The sequence below is a fragment of the Siphateles boraxobius genome, unplaced genomic scaffold, assembly GCF_051911475.1.
Source record: "Siphateles boraxobius isolate OS27281-9 unplaced genomic scaffold, OSU_SipBor_1 19, whole genome shotgun sequence".
Classification (NCBI taxonomy): domain Eukaryota; kingdom Metazoa; phylum Chordata; class Actinopteri; order Cypriniformes; family Leuciscidae; genus Siphateles; species Siphateles boraxobius.
This window is the reverse complement of record NW_027508799.1, coordinates 27,043,672-27,064,302: the sequence shown is the minus strand read 5'-3', so window position 1 is coordinate 27,064,302 and position 20,631 is coordinate 27,043,672. Positions and strand designations below refer to the sequence as shown.

The window sequence follows — 20,631 nt, the reverse complement described above, 5'->3', positions numbered from 1 at the left end:
AAGGTATAGTTTAGGCATTGGTAGGATAAAGGGATGTAGAATAAGGCCATGCAGAGTAAGGCATAAATAATTGCTTTTTAAGTACTAATAAAAGACAATATCCTAGTAATATGCATCCTAATAAGCAACTAGTTAATAGTGAGAATTATACCCTAAACTAATGTTACCACGTTTTCGTTAATGAAACGCATAAGATACTTTGATTTAACAGTTTTTGTCCATACAATGAAAGTTACAAATTCCAAAATAATGCTATTTTACATCGATACATTGATGTACTGATAAATTGAATCAATGTTGTTTTGTGTTCCTTTGTCTATATATATATCCATCATTTAAAATCAATTCAAAACAATACTAAAAAATGAATTATGATATATTTTGTTTTTGTGTAATAACCTTGCCCAATTTTTTTTTCCATTGCTCAAGGCATAAAGGCTCTTGGTGAATCAGAGCTCTCTTATCTTGTAGGCGCAAGACTGATGAAAGTCATTTCAGTTATATTGTTCGCCTGTCTGTCAAAAACTGAGGATTTGGGTGTGCTCAGTACGACCTCTTACTAAACTGTAAAAAACATTTTCGGTTGCTATGGATGCATATTAAGTCAACAGTTCCATTTCAGATGACAAAAAATATGAAAATAAACCAGAGAGGAGTCAAGATCAGCGGGGAGTCAAATTACAAAAAAATCTGTGTACACAGCAGCGCGTCTCAATTAAGCCCTTGCTGAAATGAGGATAATTACTGACAGTAATTATGGAAAGTTTATGGTTATGGAGGAATGACCTTTTGGATTATCAGAGGAAAGATTTTCTAAGATTAAATTCCACAAGTTTTAGGTTAAAAGGCTTTGAATACTGCCACAACAAATGATTTAATCTAGGATTCTTGTGTAAAATGGCTTTGATTTTGCTGACGAATACAACAGACGGGGGCAATTTTTTATTTTGATAAATCTGATGTGCCATATCTGGCCTTGCAAAACCTATTTTGTTTAGCTGGTTTTCTTACCTTGAAGTCAAAACTGCAGAGACTGACTGCGTCCGCATCGTCCTTCTCTCTGCGCTTGCGTTTCTGCCGAAAGAAAACAGTCTATAAGAATCTGTAGCACAATACACATCTAAACTAAAAGGGACACTTACAAAAATGTAAACTTTCTGGCTTTGAGAGAGGAACCAAGGAAGACATTCTTTTGTCAACTTTTCCAAACTTTTCTTTTGGTTTCCTTGAGAGTATGCAAAGTGCTGCCCTGAAAAGTTGGTATTATTATGGGTTACAATGGCTCCTAAGGAGGTCCAGTCAGATTCAGGAAGGACATCATTATCCCCAAGGCCTTTTAGCACCTGTGTGTGGGAGTCGGGGGCTGGTGGGGGATCTGGCTAGTGAAAACTCTACCTGTGGAGTGTGTGTGCAGGGTGTTAAGGGGTTGTAAACATTTCTGCAGCACTGCAATGGCCACCGAGAGCCCTCAGGGTCTCTGTTATTGGCCTGTGTTCTCTTTACTGGACTTTTCCTAAAAGAAACCACTTCACGAAACCGTTCAAGGCAGGCCGTTTAAGTGGCTGAATTATAGCATAATGAACTTCCCAAGAAACCTCCCAAGACATCAGTCCTTGCATTTAACTAGGCCCACATGGATTATGCAAAATTGAATTTTCTGTCAAAACAACACAAAATTGTGTTTTATCAAATAATAATAATAATTCAATTTAAAATAATAATAATAACAATTATTTTTTATCATAATAATACTTTATCGTCATTATTTAGGTAATAGGCAAAATATCATTATTAAACTCTCAAGTTGAGGGTGGGAGATTGAATTTGAATGCATGTAAATGTTGACTGATAAACCCATTGAGAGTGAGTTCTGAATCCATCACAAGTATGCTAAGAATTTAAAAACGGGTGGTAGTTTTAACTCATAATGCTATAAAGCAGACTATGGGCACATTTAAGCAACATTTCACAAACAGGGCCAGTTTGTAAGTCAATAACGGTTTTGTTTGAGACCAGTATCAATTGAAAAGTCACTATTCTTGATGTCGCTGCAACTAACAGAAGTAATGTCTTGATGAGCCTATTGTTTTCTTATAGGGTGAAAGCATATTTAAAGTCGCGTGATCACCTCAAGTTTCATCGAAGCAATGAGTAGATTAGGCTAATTTAACATCAGACCCATTCACAGCAAACACACTAAAACAATATATGACAAGCTATCATTTAGCAAATCCCCATTCATAGGCGATAGGGATAATTAATCAAGACCCTGATTGGAGGGTTTTAGTTGTCAGTAATGATTGCTGGCCAATCAGATGCTGGGCTTCTGAGTGAATCACAGGTGTTTGGTTTTGAACGTTTTAATGGATAACACAGATGAGCGGCTACTTTTGTGTTATCTGAGAGAGGAGAAAAGCTAATGGTTTGTAAATTTACGATATGGGTGTGTGATATTGATGTATGATATTTTCTGGGATTTTATCAATAACAATAATGTGACGATACTTTGCCGAGTATGTTATTGTGCAAGTACCATGGCAGTGCAGGTTTAGGAGCTGACTTCTAAAGTTTTTGATATTCTTCATAATCTGTGCAGTGGTTGAGACAGTTTGCAGCAGAGACAGAAATTGATTTTGAAAGAAATTGATTTTTACCTTTTTATGGGCATTTTTACTTTTTATAAGGACATTTTTTCCCTACCTAATTAAATGCATATCTTTTGTCAACTTTTTACATTTAATCAATAAAATCAATTAGAATAAGACACTATAGAACTGTTACCAATCAAATGAAATTGGTATCAACAAATCCGTCTTTGCAATGCAGAGGAAACACAGAAGCTGCATCTAAAATGACAATTAGATGTATATGCACAGACTGTTTTTACACAACAGTGCAGCTAGAGGGTGACAAATTCATTTAACTTGCAGTTTCAAATGCATAATGTTTTAAAAATAAAAAGTTGAATATTGATCTGAAATGATTTTAAAATCGAAAAGACCCCCTGTAGGTGGCGGCAAAACACTGATAATGAGCAAGTCATTGAATCATTCATTCAACCGATTCATTCAAAAGGAGCAATTCATTCAGTAACGAAACACAGCTGTGTGTTGCTCAGAGATGCAAAACAGTTCTGTTGTGACTTTGTTAGTAACAATTTTCGTAGGCGAAATAGAGCAAAAACAGTCAATACTATGTCTAAAAATGTAAGTCAGATTGTATGAATATCTGAACATTAGGGCTGGGAAAAAAATCGATTTGATTTAAAAATCGAGTTGGTAGGTCAAATCGATTCATATTTTCAAAAAATCGATTTTTTTTGTCTCCAATAATTTGGATGTGTAACAATCTTTGTTGCACACTGCACAGTGACTTTTCAGTTACAGAAAGGGGTTGCCTTTGCAATTTTGTTTATGTTGATGAACTTAAATTAAATACAATAAATACATATTTTTTAAATATATTTAGTTTGCAGTTATTTTGTTTTAAATGGAAGGGGGAGGGGGGGATCGAATCGTAAATCGAGTTTGCTTTTAAACAAACAAAAAAGTTGCATTCCTTTTTTATCAAAACTTAAATATGGGTAAATTATTTTTTTTAAAAGCAACATTTTGAGCAAAAATTGCGTTTTTTTGTCAAAGACTACATATCAGATTCAGAACGATGATGGAGTAAATGCTCCAACACCCCTAAAGCTTACACAATCCTACCTCGTCCTTGGTCAACATTTCATTCTGTAACGTTAGGCATTTTAGATTTATATGCTGTTTTTTATTGATAATAGTTATTTTGATATATTTTTTTTTATGATTCTTTGTCATCTGTTTTAATCAGGAGATTTAGTACTCTTTCAGAAGTTGCGTAATAGTGCGCCCCCTACCGTATAACAACGAAAAGCCGGTCAATGGTAGGGAAAGAGTTAACTTCTTGTTTATTAAACCGTTTATTAAAATCAATATTACATTTGCAATCATGAATCTATTTGGGAAAAGAAAACGACACTGTGTGATTGCCTAACTATATTATATGGGATAAAATTGAGCCTAAAAGACACATTCATACAGGGACATTTTTACTGTGTTTTGATCAAGTAAAACACACAGTGAAAACATGCTCTCTAAATGAGCACACGCAGCAGTCTAACCTAAACCTAAAAGGCGACATCATGGCGCAGTGCATGCCTGGACTCTCTAAGTATGTTTTTGTTTAGTTTTTGCAAAGTGAGGGACATACCTGATAATGTCAGATCTCACATTGTTAAAACAACAACTATGATATTATCGTAGACAATCTATATCACACACCCCTAGTTTAGAAGTTGCACCGATATTACTAGTGCTTTCAGATAAAAATGCACATAAAATTAAATAATTTGGTCAACACTGGAAACTCAAAAGAATAAAACTAAAGCTTTACAAGAAGAAATAAAACTTGAGAGGAACAAGAAAAAAAGTTCAAAGTGATAGACAGGCTGTGTATGTGTTTTGGCTCCAAACTGCCTGTTCTTGGTGGACAAACCATAAATGGAAATTACAGCAAAGAATTTATGAGAGCCAACAGCTGCTGGCACAGAAAAAAATTAGATTATTACAAACAAGCTCAATCAAAGTCACATTTTAGGGACGCTGCATATTGCAGGGGTCAGTGGGATGAAGAGGTTTTGCTAATGATGGTCAGGACATGTGATTGCATATTGTGATTTAACAGATCTGGACAAAACCAGTTTGCATGAAGCCCATCTGTTAGAATAAGAACACACTACTAATCAGTGGGGAAAAGTCTTAATCAAAGAATGAAATAGTCAACATGAAACTGTATTCACAAACCATTTAACTTCTGTAATGTGATATTTTCTAAGTAAAACTAGATATTCAGTTAGGGAAAAAAGTAAGATGGTAATGCGTCTGACTGGATGTGAACAGTGGACTTGTGGTGGTTGGTCGAAAGGAGTTTAAAAATAAGATGGCTTGGTGAAAATGCCGCTGCGTCTGAAAGCTAAAAAAGATGCCTTTGGAGGAGGCATTCCACAGTCGGAAGGCGTTAAGGCGCATCCGAAATCTCATGTTAGCTTCACTTCCTGTCTCCTGAGATACCTTCATCAGATGGATTTTTAAAGGCAGCATAGACATATCCTTTGCTGCCTTTGATATCCCACAATCCTGTGCATTTAGTCTGTGACAGTTAAGCTAAAAAAAAAAGATGGCATCAGAAAGTTGAAGTTGGTGGTCAAACGTTTTCCACTTTTGATGTAATTTCTAGCGAGAAATTAGTATTGTAGTAATTAATTATCTGCTAAGTTATCACCAAAGCTCTTTCTATTTTGTTGTAGATCATTAATCCTTTATGCTGCCTCAGAAGTCTGTCCGAAATCAGTTTCATGAGGTAATTTTGTGCACAAAGGCTGCCTGCAGTCAAGGAATTCTTGTAATAAACTCGCACAATCAATGGAGCAAACACTGCAACCCCATTAAGCATGTCACCTTCAGAAAGAATAAAAGATCTAACTACTTTCTTTTTCTATAATATGAACGTAGTCCAGCTGTCTCAATCTGCTTCCTGTGTCTTTTATAATCAGTGTATGACTCACATTGTAATGAGAATCCAGACACTACATATGAAAAACCCCAAACCAACAAACAATTTTCAAAGGAACAGCCTTGCATTCCTTATGAGTAAACAATACGATATGTCTTAATACTTAACATTGGAATAACTTAATGACACAATAGACTTTATGATATAATTATGTAACAAAAAAAATGACAACGTCTGAGAAGGATTTCTTTAAGTTATCAGCACATGTTGGCACAATGTGCTGTCAAAGTGAAATCCGTCAGTCAATCCGTCACGGACACCCTGCGGCCATGTAGACGGCCTTAACTAGAAGAACTACTTCCACATTAATGACAAAGACTCTCTGCTTTCATGTTCCAGGAGTTTGAGCGGGAATAAGAGGCGGGAGGAATACTTTTACCTCTGCAGGGTTTTGAAGGTGAGATAATGGTGCTTGAGCTGGAAGCCTAATGAGGCCCATGTGCCCCTTAGATGAGCTAATGTGTGTGTATTCATAAAAAAAAACATATCAAAGGAACGTTTTGGCATGTGATAAAGCAGTGCCCCCCCCCCCCCTTTCCTACAGATGAGAGATGGATTGCATTTCGCTTGGCCTTCATAAACTTTGGAATGCTCTAAATGGGCTCTACTCGGTGTTCAATCACAAACTAATTTGCATTTACTGCTTAAATGATTCAGGGGGGGGGGGGGGGGCTTGGGAATTTATCAGTGGCAAATTTTGAGCATCCGCTGAACCAGAGGCACGTGATGCCATGTGAGGATTAAGATGTCATCAGTTGGCGACAACGTGATGGTTGAGTGGAAAACAATATCTGCCAAAATTTTCATAAAGGGCAAGGGGAAATTACACTTGCGCAAAAGAAAAGGATGGAAAGTTGAACAAAAATGACCTTTTGGGTGTAGTATTACAAGAGTTTTTGAGGCATGAAAACTGATGAACCGTAGTAAATGGGGTTACAGCATTCACGTAGTACATTCACGTCACTTAAAATACGAAAGTCATCTGTTGTGTAGCCTATATTCCAAGTAAACACATTGGAATATTGAAATTTTCATCTCAAATATGTGAGAAGAGCAAGACCAGAGTGATACAATATACAAAACAAAGTTTTATATTAAACTTTATACTAGGTGTCTTTTAACTTATCTATTTACATCAAAAATCAATTGTTAGATACAGTGTACTTATTGCAAAACACTTTTGCTGCTTATTAAGGAGTGATATGTGTAAAAGACAGATTTTGTGGTACAGTTAAGTAAAGGTTGGATTTAGGTACTACTAGTAGTTACATTCTTAATATAAGGTGAGTGAGTCCAAACTTTTTACAAAACAAACCATGAGTAAATGCCAAAATTGTTTGATTTAATATACAACCTTTACTACTTGGGGGAAATACTGTAAATAAGACAAAAATGGAACATATACTGAGATGGATTGGTAATGTGAATTTACCAGAACAATCCTGTCATGTCTTATTTGCTTGTGCTATTACAAGTATAACATTGTTAAAAACGACCAGCCGAGAAGATTCTATTCTTTGTGGAAAGTAGGGCTGGGACACTACTCACTACTGATATTCTGGGGATACAACATAGCCAATAGGCTATACTAGGGACTTTAGCCTTTAAATATCTTTGCTGCATTGGATCAGTATCCTTTTTAGAACAGCCAAGAGCTTTCTAGTCTCGAGGCAGCAGCGCCTTGCATTGCTCATACACCTTAAAACAATCGGCGGACGGGTGCGGTTTTGAAAATTGGTCAAAAAACGTCGGTGGGGATGGATGGCGGACGGATTATGAGTTTTGTGATGCGGTTGCGGATGAAATAATAACCGATCCGCACATCTCTAATACGAATGGAATGTTATTATGTGTCATGGAACATTGCGCTACCCAACTCACGAAAGGTCGGATTGCTCCATCTTTTGATAAGTTTTGTTTAGAAAACCTTGAATCCATGTAAGACACAGTGTCATTAGACATAATCCGTGTCATTAGAATCAATGAATCCATGTCATTAGACACAAGGTGCACACATGGGCAGGCCAATGCTTTTTTTGCGGTGATGACGGTGACGAGCTCAGACCCGCGGTAGGCTTCACGTGACCACGGTATTGCGGTAATGCAGTAAGCGTCCCAGCCCTAGTGGAGAGGGCAATACAATGCACTGCAATGAACCGAATAGTGAAACAATTTATCCAAAGATCGTGGACAAATCAAGAGAAATGCTAGTTAGTAGTAGTAAGCAGCGACTGCGTGGCGAGGGTAATCCTTTTACAGTCTATGTGGTAAACAGCAGTGCTCTGGTGTTTATGTTACAGGAAAGATGGATGCTGCAGAACTATGGCGTTATTTTCATTATTTTCAAATGTCGAGAGCGCATTATTGTAGCGCGAAAGTACATTAATATTAATATAATGCGCGAGCGCGAATCTCTGCTCGCGCGCGGAATATAATGTGCCGCGCTCTCAGATACACGCTGCTCTTGTTAGAATAGGTTTATTTTCTCTGGGCTCGCTCAGAGAATCCTGCACTTAAAACTTGTTCAGTGCAATCGCGAATCTCTCCTCTTCCCCAGCTAACAATTTTAGGTTATAAGAACGTTTCCATAATGTTCCCATTAAGTTAAAAAAACTTTATTTCTGAATGTTCTAGGAACATTCAAAACGTCCAGTGTTTTAGACGTATTAACGTTATTTCTTGGTTATAAGAACTTTATTCAAAACGTTATAAGAACGTTCAATTCTCCCGTTATATAAACGTTGTATTAACGTTCTTGCTTGGTTATAAGAACATCATTCAAAAGTCATTAGAACGTTCAATTCTCCCGTTATATAAACATTGTATTAACGTTATTTCCTGGTTATAAGAACGTTATTAGAACGTTAAGAAATAACAATTTTAGGTTATACCGGCCGCTATTCTACTCTACAATATTCACTAATGACAGTAAAATAGACCATACTAAGTCAACTGCAGTAATGTCTCTCTCAACCAGTAGAAAATGCTTTGAACACCTGATTATGCATGAAAAAAACAAGACAAAAAAAAAACGTCATAAACCGGAAAACCGGCATAATTTTGAGGAAAAAAACGTGATATAAATTTTTGGTCAAACCGCCCAGCACTAACTAACTAAGTCTGTCTTGTGATTCGTGGGAGAAGTAGTTTTAAATCACACTTTCAGTCAAATTCACAAATATGGATGTCATAAACTACTCACCAGCGTGAAGTCCCACTGGGGTCCAGGTGTCAGGAAGGTGAAAGAACTTCCTCGTCTCAAAGATGGCCTACAGCAAGCAAAACAAAAGAAAAATAAGATTCTCAAAACAATTACACTTCAAAAGCCATTTGAAATAAAAAATGTAATCCCCTCTACATACAGAAAAACAGACAAATACAAAGCATCCAACCAGACCCAGACCTCTGGTTGTGCAGTAATGACATAGAACGTGCAGCCAAATCTTGTAGATCTATTAGAATGCCTGTAACCCAACAATGTCAGTGTGCCCATAAGAAAAGCCCATAAATGTAAATACACATCCTGTACGTACCACACACCAAGCCTGGTGTAGCTCTGTCTCCCGTGACACTGCATCATCGTCTGCAGAACTGATATAGAGAGAGCGTCACTAAGCCCTGATCTCTCTAACTCACACTAAAACACTAAGTTTCTGTTGTCTTTCACCCACGTGCCCTCTCCTTCATGTCCTCTTTTACTCACAAATGCACTGCCCCTCATTGTTAAGTGGGCCCTTATTTGGGGATTGGTAACAACTGTCTCAGGAGGTCATGTTTGCAAAGATACCCAGGGATCCTTTTTCAGAAGAGCCGCTGCTTTTTTCAGCTATGATAATGGGACAGCCTCGTCGAATCTTTTCTAAAAAGCCTGTGATAAATTCTCACATTTATTATCAGCTTATCTACAGGATTATGATTAAATCAAATTGGTATTACCATTGGGTTGTTAATTTTAGCAACGTTGAAACAGACTGAGGAATTATCTAATATCATGTGTCAGTATGTTATTCAAAAGAAAAGATCTTTCATAATCCAATGATTCAAAATGTAGTAACTTCCTGTGTCTCTCAAATGGCTACTTGCCAAATAAATAAACTATTCAAAATTTTAGGGGATGGCAAGATTTTTTTTTTAAACGTTTTGTCAAGATCATTCAAAAATCATTCTAATATGCAGATTTGGTGCTCAAGAAACATTTCTTATATTACCAATATTGAAAACGGCTGTACTGCTTTTTGTTGTTGTTGTGAAAACTGATATATAACATATTTACTCTCACTTTTGATCAAATTAATGTGAGTAAAATTATTTAAAAAATGTACTGACCTTTTGAATGGTACAGTAGTGCAAGTAAATACATTGGGATATTGAAATTTTCATCTCAAAGGTGTAAGAAGCACTAGACCAGAGTGATACAAGATACAAAACAAGCACTACATAGGAAATCGGTCCTCTAGGACAACTGTCAATTATGCAGTTTAACTGTCATCAGAGCAGTGCAATTGACCAATCAGAATTGTATTAAACTGAATACATTTTGTTTTGATCAAAGATTGTATAATATAATAATATTTAATAATAAATAATAACTTTTTTTTTTTACATATTAAGTTAATGTGCAGTGAAGTTGCCTTGGAGGCTGACAGACTTTAACTCATCATCATGCATTACTTTTTAGATAACAGATATGGGGGTGTATTATATTAAAGTGTTTATTAAGTGTGGGCAAACTTCATTTTGTTCCTCACTGCTTTTAGTGATGATTCATTGTGATATGAAGACAATTGTTCTCTGGTTGCGGTCCTGGCAGAGGTGTAGGCATGGGTTTCAGCAAATTCCTCTTATTTGGTCTGATGTGGTTTCTTCAGGCATCCCCCACATCTTTCTCTCTCTACATCAGTTGTCTATTATTTCCGTCACTTGGGAATGAGTGCAGGTGGCATATGAGAGCTTAGGTAATTAGAGTAAAATAAATCTAAAGAATGTAAGTGTGAAGTTAGAGAGGCTGGTTCTCAAGTACTCGTTCAAATAGTTTTGATTCTGTTCCTTAAACCTATCTTTGTAAAGCGACCATGGGTGTTTGAAAGTCGCTATATAAATAAAAAAATATTATTATTATTATACTAAATGTGACTCATTTAACTTAGAATTGAATTTTGTGTGATTGTGTTTTGTACAGGAGGATGTTTCAAAACAACAGTGCAATGCAAAGCAGTGAGCAAACAGAGTACAAAATCTATATCAGTGTCCACTAGAAAAAGACACTACTGTGGGTGGTCTTGGCTGCTAAAAACAACAGTAGGTCAAATGACCTGCCAATCCCATGATGGAGTGTCCTCCATTCCACGCCGAACTGATGAGGAATAGACCATAGCGAGTAGATACGGCATATTTAAGTTAAACGGATAAAAAAAAAAATATATGTACACTATGTGTGCAGTAAAGTAACATGCCAATATTGGGACATGCTGTGAAGTCATGAAATTCATACCACACATTCTCTTCTCACGCACTTTGTGCTTGCATGTAAAATAGCTCAAATTCATTACCTTAAAATTCACAATTTCCAGATTCATATATTTAAAGGTGCAATGTGTAAAAATTTTGAGTATCTATTAACAGAAATGCAATATGACGTCCATAAGTATGTGTTCAGTGGTGTATAAAGAACTTACTTAATAAACCGTAATTTTTTTATTACCTTAGAATGAGGCATTTATATCTACATAGGCGCGGGAATCCCCTTCTATGAAGGTCGACATATTGTGACGTCATGTTTCTACCGTAGCCGACAGCGAACAAACAGCGTTACAGAGCGCGTTTCGTCACTACCTTGAAAGAGAAGCCGCAGAAAGCTAGAAGCTAGCCATAAACACCGTGAGTAGTGTCTTTTCCCTTGTCAGTGGTGTAAAACATGTTGGATTGTTTCATGTAACTTAATTCTTCTCCCTCGTTATGGCTTTGCTATGTGGGGATAAATGTGTTGGTTACGTTCGTGAGACAGCTGATTAGTACTCTTGTCATTGACCGTAAAACAGTTACAGGAATCACCAACCCGTTGATCTTGGAAGCATTTTAAGTCGATCGAGTTTCCAAAATCAGAGAAAAAAAGCCCATTGTGTGTAGTAAATGGTGTCTAGGGGATGCGGAGGCGCGCGCGCTGTTATAATCACGTTATTTTTGCCGCTCGCACCTTTGGGCTCATGCGGACGCGTCCAGTATAAACGAGGCTTAACGCTTTAATCAGCTCAGCCACAGTAACAGCTCATATTAGCCAGCTAAAATTTGTTAGAAAAAATGTATAGTTGCATAGTTTCATGTGGTTCTTCTCCCTCGCTGTATTATGGGTTTGCTATGTGGGGAGAAATGTGCTGGTTACGTTCGTGAGACAATCAACTAATTACTATTATTATATTACGTATTAAGACCCTTGATCCTCACCTGACTATGGCTTTGTAAACTTTATCCATGATGTGGTTTATAATGGACTGTGGTACAGAAACTTGGTTTACTCTGGCTATTCTCTGCCGTCTCAGACGACGATGTTTGTCCCGTTTTAGCCACCGTAGCTTCTTCGAAAGAGAGGGGTGAGCGGTGGGCTGAGCCCTTAGTGTAAACTCGCAACCGAACTGCTAGATGTCGCTAAAAGTCACACACTGCACCTTTAAAAATATTATTACAGGGTTCAATGCTAACAACTGGTCAGTAGGTAAACAGTACTTTTCAGATTTTCAGGTACAGAACTTGAATAATCAAATGTACGCTGTCTGAGAGGTGGCTTACTGGATGTGTGATGTACACACAGAGAGTACCGAATTGAGTTTTCTTTTGCGCCTTCTTGCACTTGAATATTTAAATTGGCAAGGCTGAAAAACACGTGCAAATGATCAACTTTTGTGACGATGCAGCACCAGCCTGATCGGGCAAGTGACGGGTTCAGTCAACTGTCCTGAGCACTGCTTACGCTGGCCCGGGCCATTGGGCAGTGCTTATATATTATTTTCCTAAATATTGATTGATCACAGTATTTGGTTTACATACAAATGCTGAGAAGAGTGACATCCTCAAATGAACAAATGGTATTTTTTTAAGAAAAAATGTGATCTGAATAGTTGTGGTAAGGCAGAACAAAACACACCCATGACCTGTAGCTATATTGTGTAAAATGCCTAAGGCAGTGGTTCCCAAGCCTGTTTCTGGAAGCCCTCAACACATTCTCCATAATCAAATACCTTATACTATTCAACTCTTCAGCTCAATAGCAGAGACTCTAAGGCCTGAAACAGGAGTATCTGATAATGGAGACATCCAAAAATCTGTGCTGTTTGGGAGCTTCACGAACTGAGTAGGGATCCTGTGTGAGTGTGCTTTGCTTCTAAAACGTGTCTGGAATGCCGAGGTGTTGTGTGAAACGCTGGACATTGGCATGACAAACACGGAACAAATAGTGCACACACCCCATGATGGTTACAATCAACACACACACACCACTCTAACACTCAGGCAATGTAACAGAATCACAAATACACCAAAAATGAGGCTTGCCCTGTTTTAAGAACTTCGAAAGAACATTACATTACTATTACCGCTTTTGATTGTCAGCTGATATGACAAGAGTATCGGAACATGTAGCCTAAAATGTAACTTGGTCTATTCACAAGGTGACGTCATTGATACGCTGGCAATCTGGATTATTTGATGCGTGTAGGAATTTATATAAATATAACAACACTTTATGCATGCTTTTATCCAGAAATTTGGCTGTCTACGTAGTCACAGTGTACTATACAAACTAATAGTTTTAAAGAAATGGCAAACATTGGTTTCAGGTGTTTTTTCATTCTGTCAATGAGAAAGAAATCCCACGGACGTTAAGGTGGGATAACACTTGAAAGGACTCCGGTTAAGATAAGTAGGTTTGGTTTCACCATGCTTTACGTAGCAAACAAAGGAGAGGCCTTGGAGGAATGATATGTCACTTACTCATCGAGATCATTCTAATACGGCTTCAAAAGCTCTCTTTGTTGTGGTTTTCACTGTCAAATATGACATCATATATAACAAACCTGTAAAAGGCCACGCAAAGGGCTTGAGTGTCAAAACGGCTAGGAGAAAAGATAATCTGAAATTGGATAACGGTTGCCTTAAAAACCTACGACATCCCACTATGTGTGAAACAGTGACGTCGTGCTCTTATCTCAGCCATATCGTTTTTTTCAGTGCGTATGAACTGAAGCAAGATAATGTTGACTAATTCATTGGGGATTACTGGTAGAGAGAAAAAACAAGGCCAAAAACAAAACATTTAATAAAGGTCTGTTTCACTTTTCTGTGACATAACGCCGCATCAAAACTAGGGTTGGTCGGTATTTCGGTAATATCGTATACCGCGGGGTCTTAAAATAGCATCGGTATCAGTTTCAATACCGTCATTACCGGCACTTATATATAATATATAAATATAATGTATTCAATGCCTAAAAATGCTTATGTAGTTGTCATCAAGTGACAGTGTGGAGGAGAAAGAGAGAGAGAGAAGGGAGAGGCGGTAAATACTGATGAGGCAATATGTAAATGTTGCAATAAAAAAGGTGACCGCGAGAGATGGAAACACCTCTAACCTAATGTCGCATCTCCGAAACAACCACCCACTCACTGCTGCAAAGATGCATTTTGCCCCGAATTCATTAAATAAGCGCATTAGTTTATATTTGTTAAAATATTATAATGTAATTTTTTTTACGTTGATAATGAAAACTGAACAGCACGAGTAAGATGGGATGCATCGGGAGTCAGTCATTGACCACTTAATTAAGTTTCATTTTGTAAAAGGCCTTTCTTTAAAGTGAATTTCGTTTTGTATAAATAGTATCTTAATTTTAATAATTTTTTTATCAACCAATAATAAATAAGAATCAAATATAGCAGACAACATAATCATGACATTATCGTGGGCTGGCGCGCCGCGGTCACTTGCATTGAAATCTCATCATAAATTAACCGAAACTCAGTGTATGTCTCACAGACATGACAGATATCTAAATAAAGCTTGAAATGTCATTAAACGAAACAATTCAAAACGAAAAGAAATAGGCCACTCGCTGATTATTTAATCCATGATGTGCATTTCTCTCAATGCGCATTCATACGGAAATGGCGATCATCAAATTAAACGAAACTATTCAAAACGAAAAGAAATAGGCTAGCCTACTCTCTGATTATGTAATCCATGATGTGCATTTCTCTCTATCGTTCACTATGGAGATGGCGATTTGTCAATTTCTTTAAACGAAACAATTCAAAAGGAAAAGAAATATAGGCAGCATACTCTCTGATTAATCCATGATGTGCATTTTTCTCTATAGGCGCGTTCACTACGGAGATATCAATCGACAATTTCTTTAAACGAAACAATTCAAAAGGAAAAAGAAATATAGGCAGCATACTCTGATTAATCCATGATGTGCATTTCTCTCTATAGGCGCGTTCACTACGGAGATATCAATCGACAATTTCTTTAAACGAAACAATTCAAAACGAAAAGAAAAAGGCTAGCCTATACCTTCTGATTATGTAATCCATGATTTGCATTTCTCTATATGCGCGTTCACTAGGAGATGGCGATCGTCAACTTAATCTTTGCAGCACTGACAGAAAAGTTGTATTAATAAAAACCAATGGACGCGTGTCACCGGATTTACAAATGCACTTCTTGCTTGTTGCTTGTTAATTTAATTTAAAGTAATTAATAAAATGAATACAATTGTCATAATTAAAATAATTAAATATTATAAATTGTCCCATTTTTGCTCATTTATAAATAGCATTTATATCTACCACCCCCTCAGCACATGGGTTAAAAAATTATTTGGCGCCACCATAATATAACGGCCCACGTATTAAAAATAGTCTAGTCTAAATAGGCCTACGAGCCGTAGGCATTATTACATTTAATGCCGTCAGTCAGGATCAGAATCAACGTGCACGGGTTGGCCTTGATTTTTTTTGTTTTTTTGCCCGATCTGGTATTCAGTTTCTGAGCGGTGTAGGCACAAGCCAACAGTTTGGTGACGCTGTCTGAGCCTTATGTCATAATTTTTAATTAGTCACGGTAATACCGTATACCCCGGTAAAATAGGGAGGAGGTTTGAAGGTATCAAAATTTGGATACCGCCCAAGCCTAATCAAAACCTATGGTGGGCTTTTCAGATCATGAGCTTTTCTTCCACCCCCCACCCCCCTCATAATTCATATATAATAAGGCAAGTATTACTAAATCAATTAATTAGGGCGTCTTGATTATGGCAAAAATCATAATCAGTTATTTTGATAAAAATTGAGATCAACATTTTAACAGCGTAACACTTTCTTCAACAATATTGTTTATTTGATTGCACTGACACTATTGAATAAGAATTGGACTGATCTTCACAACGAAACTGAATCAACATTGAACTGACTTCAGCTGAACAATGACAATATTTTCTTTTAGAGCTGCTGTACAGCCGAAATGAACTGTTTGCATCATTGAATCATTTTAACTGTTTCAATGTTTCACTGTAAAGCAGGGGATATATGTAAGAATTCTCGTGCATTAACAGCTTTTTGTATTGCCAATGTGTAACCAACTTAAAAAACGAGACCTTCCCTGACTTCCTAGGTTGCCTATGAAAGTCAGTAGAGTGATTTTTATGTGAAGGACTCGGGTCGGTTTCACCAGGAAAATCCAAAGGATGTGATGTTTACACGCATTCCCGAGAGCCTCTCTTCCGTTCTATAACACATGAAATTAATGCTTTTACAATGTTCAGGATAATGCTGAAAGAGCTATTTAGGAAAATGCTGAAAGAGTTAGGCTAATGTGAATGTGTCATGCATAGAAAAGAGATTAAATCAAACTCTAGTCTCCAGATCTATATAGTCTATAATCTAAAGCATTCTTTATATTGAGACTAGCCTGTTGACATGATGCAGGTGAATTGCAGAGCGGGTGCAAACATATCCACACCGCTATGATCAGATGCTTTCTTTACTGCCGTTTTATATTTATATTATATTGCCGCTGTAATTTTTGTGGTGCGTTTACTTTATTATTGAGGAAAGAGCGCAGCATATATTAACTCATGTTGCAGGTTAACCACCACTGTCGATTAATGGGTACATAAATCACTCAAGTGGTCTCCAAAATGGTATTAAAGACAGGGTTTTTTACGCAATTCGGTGATGACGTCACATTGGGGAGAAGTGGAGGAAAGGTAGCCTCAGCCAAGTATTAGAACTATGGCGACTAACTGGGATGAGGAAGCGGTGGCAAGAGCCAACATGTATGATGGCCCGCAGCCGTATAATTTCAAACCTGCCAGACGTGAGAGGGCAAATGAGGAATTACCAAGAACTGATGGCCGTCAAATCCAATTAAATGCATGGTCTGAGCCGGAGAATGAGTGGAGAGTTGGTGAAGTGTCCTGGTGAATTGCTATCATTTAGCAACGCAGCAATGAGCAGTGGAGCTAGTCTACGAGCAGCAGTGCACAATAACGACACTTTTTTTTTTACTGTCATTGAGTAGCACCGAGTGAAAAATCAACGTTTTCTTTATATCTAGTGGCAGTGATCATGACGTTAGTTCAGATAAATACCGGTAACCTTTGTCATAGTGTCTTAGTACGGGTAAACTTTGTCTTTGTCATCTAGAAATAGAAGGCATCATGCTAGCTATATGGGCGTTTCTAAGCGTTTATCTCTTCCTCCGGTTAAAATGTTGTTGTAAACGTAGCCGCCGCGTGTCTGTCGCTGTGTTTGGCAGGTGCTTGTGTGGGCGGTATAGAGAGAGAGATAGGCAGACAGCCAGATAGCATAACGTTAGCACAGATAGCTAGCAGCGAGATAGATAAATAGATAGAAATATATAGTAGGTAGATTGACAACGTAGAGTTGGTCGCACGTCAGAGGCGCCCGCGCCATTGGATGTGCGGTTGCCGCATATACTAGCCTATCTATCTATATCTATATATCTGTCTGTCTGTCTATCTTTATATCTAGTCTATCTATCTATTTCTATGTATTTATCTATAATCTGCGCTATCTGAATAATCTTGTCCACTACTCGTCTCTGTTTGTTAACAGAATATTGCTGCAAAGGTATTTCAAGGCTGCACGTCATGTAATCTGCATATTTGGCATATTTGGACTTTCTGCACGAGGACGCCCTTCAGCAATGCTCACATCACATTATTTTGGCTAAAAATATGAAAATTAATACTTCACAAGAGGCTCATATTTCATATTAAAAACATTTTGCATATCTACTGTAATTAAGAAATGACTGTCAGTCACACATTTTTATTATAATAATACATTATAATAAAACCTTAGACCTTTTTAGTTTGTTTATAGTTATAGGCTCCCTGCATGTTAACAGGTCACCCATCAGTTTTTCATAAAATAAAACTATTATTATTATTATTATTATTATTAGGTAAATAGCCTACTTTTTTGTTTTATTATGAAAGTGTTATTAAAATAGTAATATTTTTAGGTCTGTTTAAGGTTTTATATTATGTATAAATAATTATAATAATTAATTATGAGTCATTCATACAAGCACAACATTTGTGGCTAAATTGTGCAGCCCTACAAACAAGCACAGCAAACACTGGTGTTTTGTTCTTTAGAATTATTTTGTATTTTTAAATCGCAATCACAGATTTTGTACACAGAAAATTGCAATTTGAACAAAAAAGGGGTATGCTGGATTGATAATGCGACAATAATAATTGTATCTTGATTATCATGTTTTCATAACCACCCTGGCAACTACATAGCAACATTCTAAAAACCATTTAGAACATCACATCCTCCAAATAACTAATGCCTTTGCATCATCGTGGCAGCTGGCAAGTAGTGCTCATATTTTCCAAAAAATTTTAAATTATCATTTCCATGCCATTTTAGTTGTTTTTTTGTATTGTAGGAGGCAATTTGGGTCTCACAGACTGGTGTTCCAATCAGTCAGAAGGCATGAGAGAAAGAAATCGGACCCTTTGCCAAAATAAACTGTTGTTATTTTAGTCTGTGATAAAAGCACATTGTGATGCTTCCCATCCCCCTGTCTGCTTTCTCAGGGTTTATGTGAAATATCTTGAATATATTTGGCATGATCTATTTATACAGGGAACCTTGGACACATTATCAGTTGTCCTCAATATAATGTCGGTAAAATTGCCATGCAAGGATTTGACAGTCATTCATTCATTTGAACCTTTTAATCAAATATAGGCTATAGCTTTTGAAAAAAAAAATATTTGGAAACAATATAAAGTTTACTTTATATTGTGTTGTCAAATTACTTTATTGTTGGGTTTGCTTAGCCTAAGATCTACTTGTATATGCTTTGTAAACATTGTAAACAAAGTAAAATTGTAGTTAAATCAGCCAAATGCATTACACAACTGATCAAGTGATGTCAATTGACAGCGCCCTTGAGGAGGACAGAAAATACTATCGCTTTCTTTATATATTAGGCTAATCTTAAATTACTAGAGTAATACTAGAGTGCGCTTTTAAAATTAGGAGGGTTGAGCTGTATTTCTAATGTCTTGTCTTGAATATCGCTCTTATTTTGTGCGAAATGAGCGCCACCGTGTGTTAGGATAAAACATTACAGAAATATAGTGCTCTCCTGCTGTCATGCTTTGTTTTTGTGTGTCGACATATTGCGGAAGTTTTACTCACTATGAAAACACAACAAACTACTACATCTATATTCACCTGTTCAGTCGTATATTAAATGGTAACATCTTAGATGTTGTTTATAATGTAACGTTATAGATAAAACAGTTTAACTTAAATGTATTACAATCAACTAAGTTACAGTTATCTATAACACATCCATTACAGTTCGCACAATTGCACAGAGGGATAATTCGCAAAGGAATACCAACGCAGAATACAATAGTGCGAACTATAAAGTAATAATGAATAGCAAGAACAACAAAGTATCTAAAATGATATTCCTCACCGTTTGAAATTACGCTCTGGGGACGCGTCCTCCATATCCACCATCGACGATTTTCTCTTGTTCCTCTTCGGTCTTTCGTTCACCGGCTCTGTCATCGCCACTTGAGATCCGTCGGTTTCTTCCATTTGAAACAACAAGTGGACCTGGAATACGCTACTGTAAATTGTATATGCAAAACGTAATACAATCAAAATGAGTTAATTCGAGGGTTGAATACAGAAAGGGGGAAGGTAGTGATATTCAACGGATAGGACCGATTTTTTGAATATGGCGGAAATCTGAAATCGTGGCCAATCACATGTGAGCATAGGGGAGGGGTTTAAGGCGACTAGTGACGAAACATTTGCGCGCCTGCTGTCTCGTGTTCCTATTTTTATTAGTTTGTTTACAATTTTTTATTCTACTATTTCTTAAGTTCCATCTTCATTTACCAAGAACAAACCATAATTTCTTGCATTTTAATGAAACTAATCAGTACCTAAAAACGATATTTACATATGAAAGCAAAACGGTGTAAAATCGCCCCTTTGGCGATTTTATGTTATTGGATGATTTTATATTATTGTAATCATGTCTATTCAACATTTCCAATAAAGATAAACATACAGTATTGTAACAGAAACAGGGAACACTGCTATCTATGCACTGAAGCCGTTATTACTCAACACATCAAACTTTGGGGCCCTTATTTCTAGAATATTTCAAGGAATCTGAATAAAAATGGCAACATGAGCTGTCCCAACTGAGTTTGGAGACAGATCAGGTGTAAAGGACGTCAGTTTGTAATATCTAAATTGTTTCTTAAGTGTTGAGGGAGTTTTTTTGTGCCAGTTTTACCCCTCACAATATCCAGACCTCATTAGAGCTGAAAACGTTAAGCTTGTTTATTTCAAACTAATGATGCCTATTGTGTGTGGGTAATTAAAAAACAAAAACAGTTCAAGCATTGTAGATGCACAAAGAAAAGCTTGTCAGTTCCCAATGAATAAACTTTTTGTAACTATGAGTCAGTAAAC

The 20,631-nt window shown here is 36.8% G+C and overlaps 1 protein-coding gene across 1 annotated transcript in view; it reads right to left on the bottom strand.

Annotated features, from left to right (window-relative positions):
- net1 (neuroepithelial cell transforming 1) overlaps window positions 1–19,884 on the bottom strand; it is a 32,427-nt gene extending 12,543 nt beyond the window's left edge. Inside the window, exons 1-3 of the mRNA XM_077234650.1 lie at window positions 19,616–19,884; window positions 8,798–8,864; window positions 1,012–1,074 (exon numbers count right to left, since the gene is read on the bottom strand). Coding sequence (XP_077090765.1) covers window positions 1,012–1,074; window positions 8,798–8,864; window positions 19,616–19,740 — 255 coding nt within the window. The 5' untranslated portion in view covers window positions 19,741–19,884. The remainder of the gene's footprint in view (window positions 1–1,011; window positions 1,075–8,797; window positions 8,865–19,615) is intronic.
- Between the last annotated feature and the right edge of the window lie 747 nt (window positions 19,885–20,631).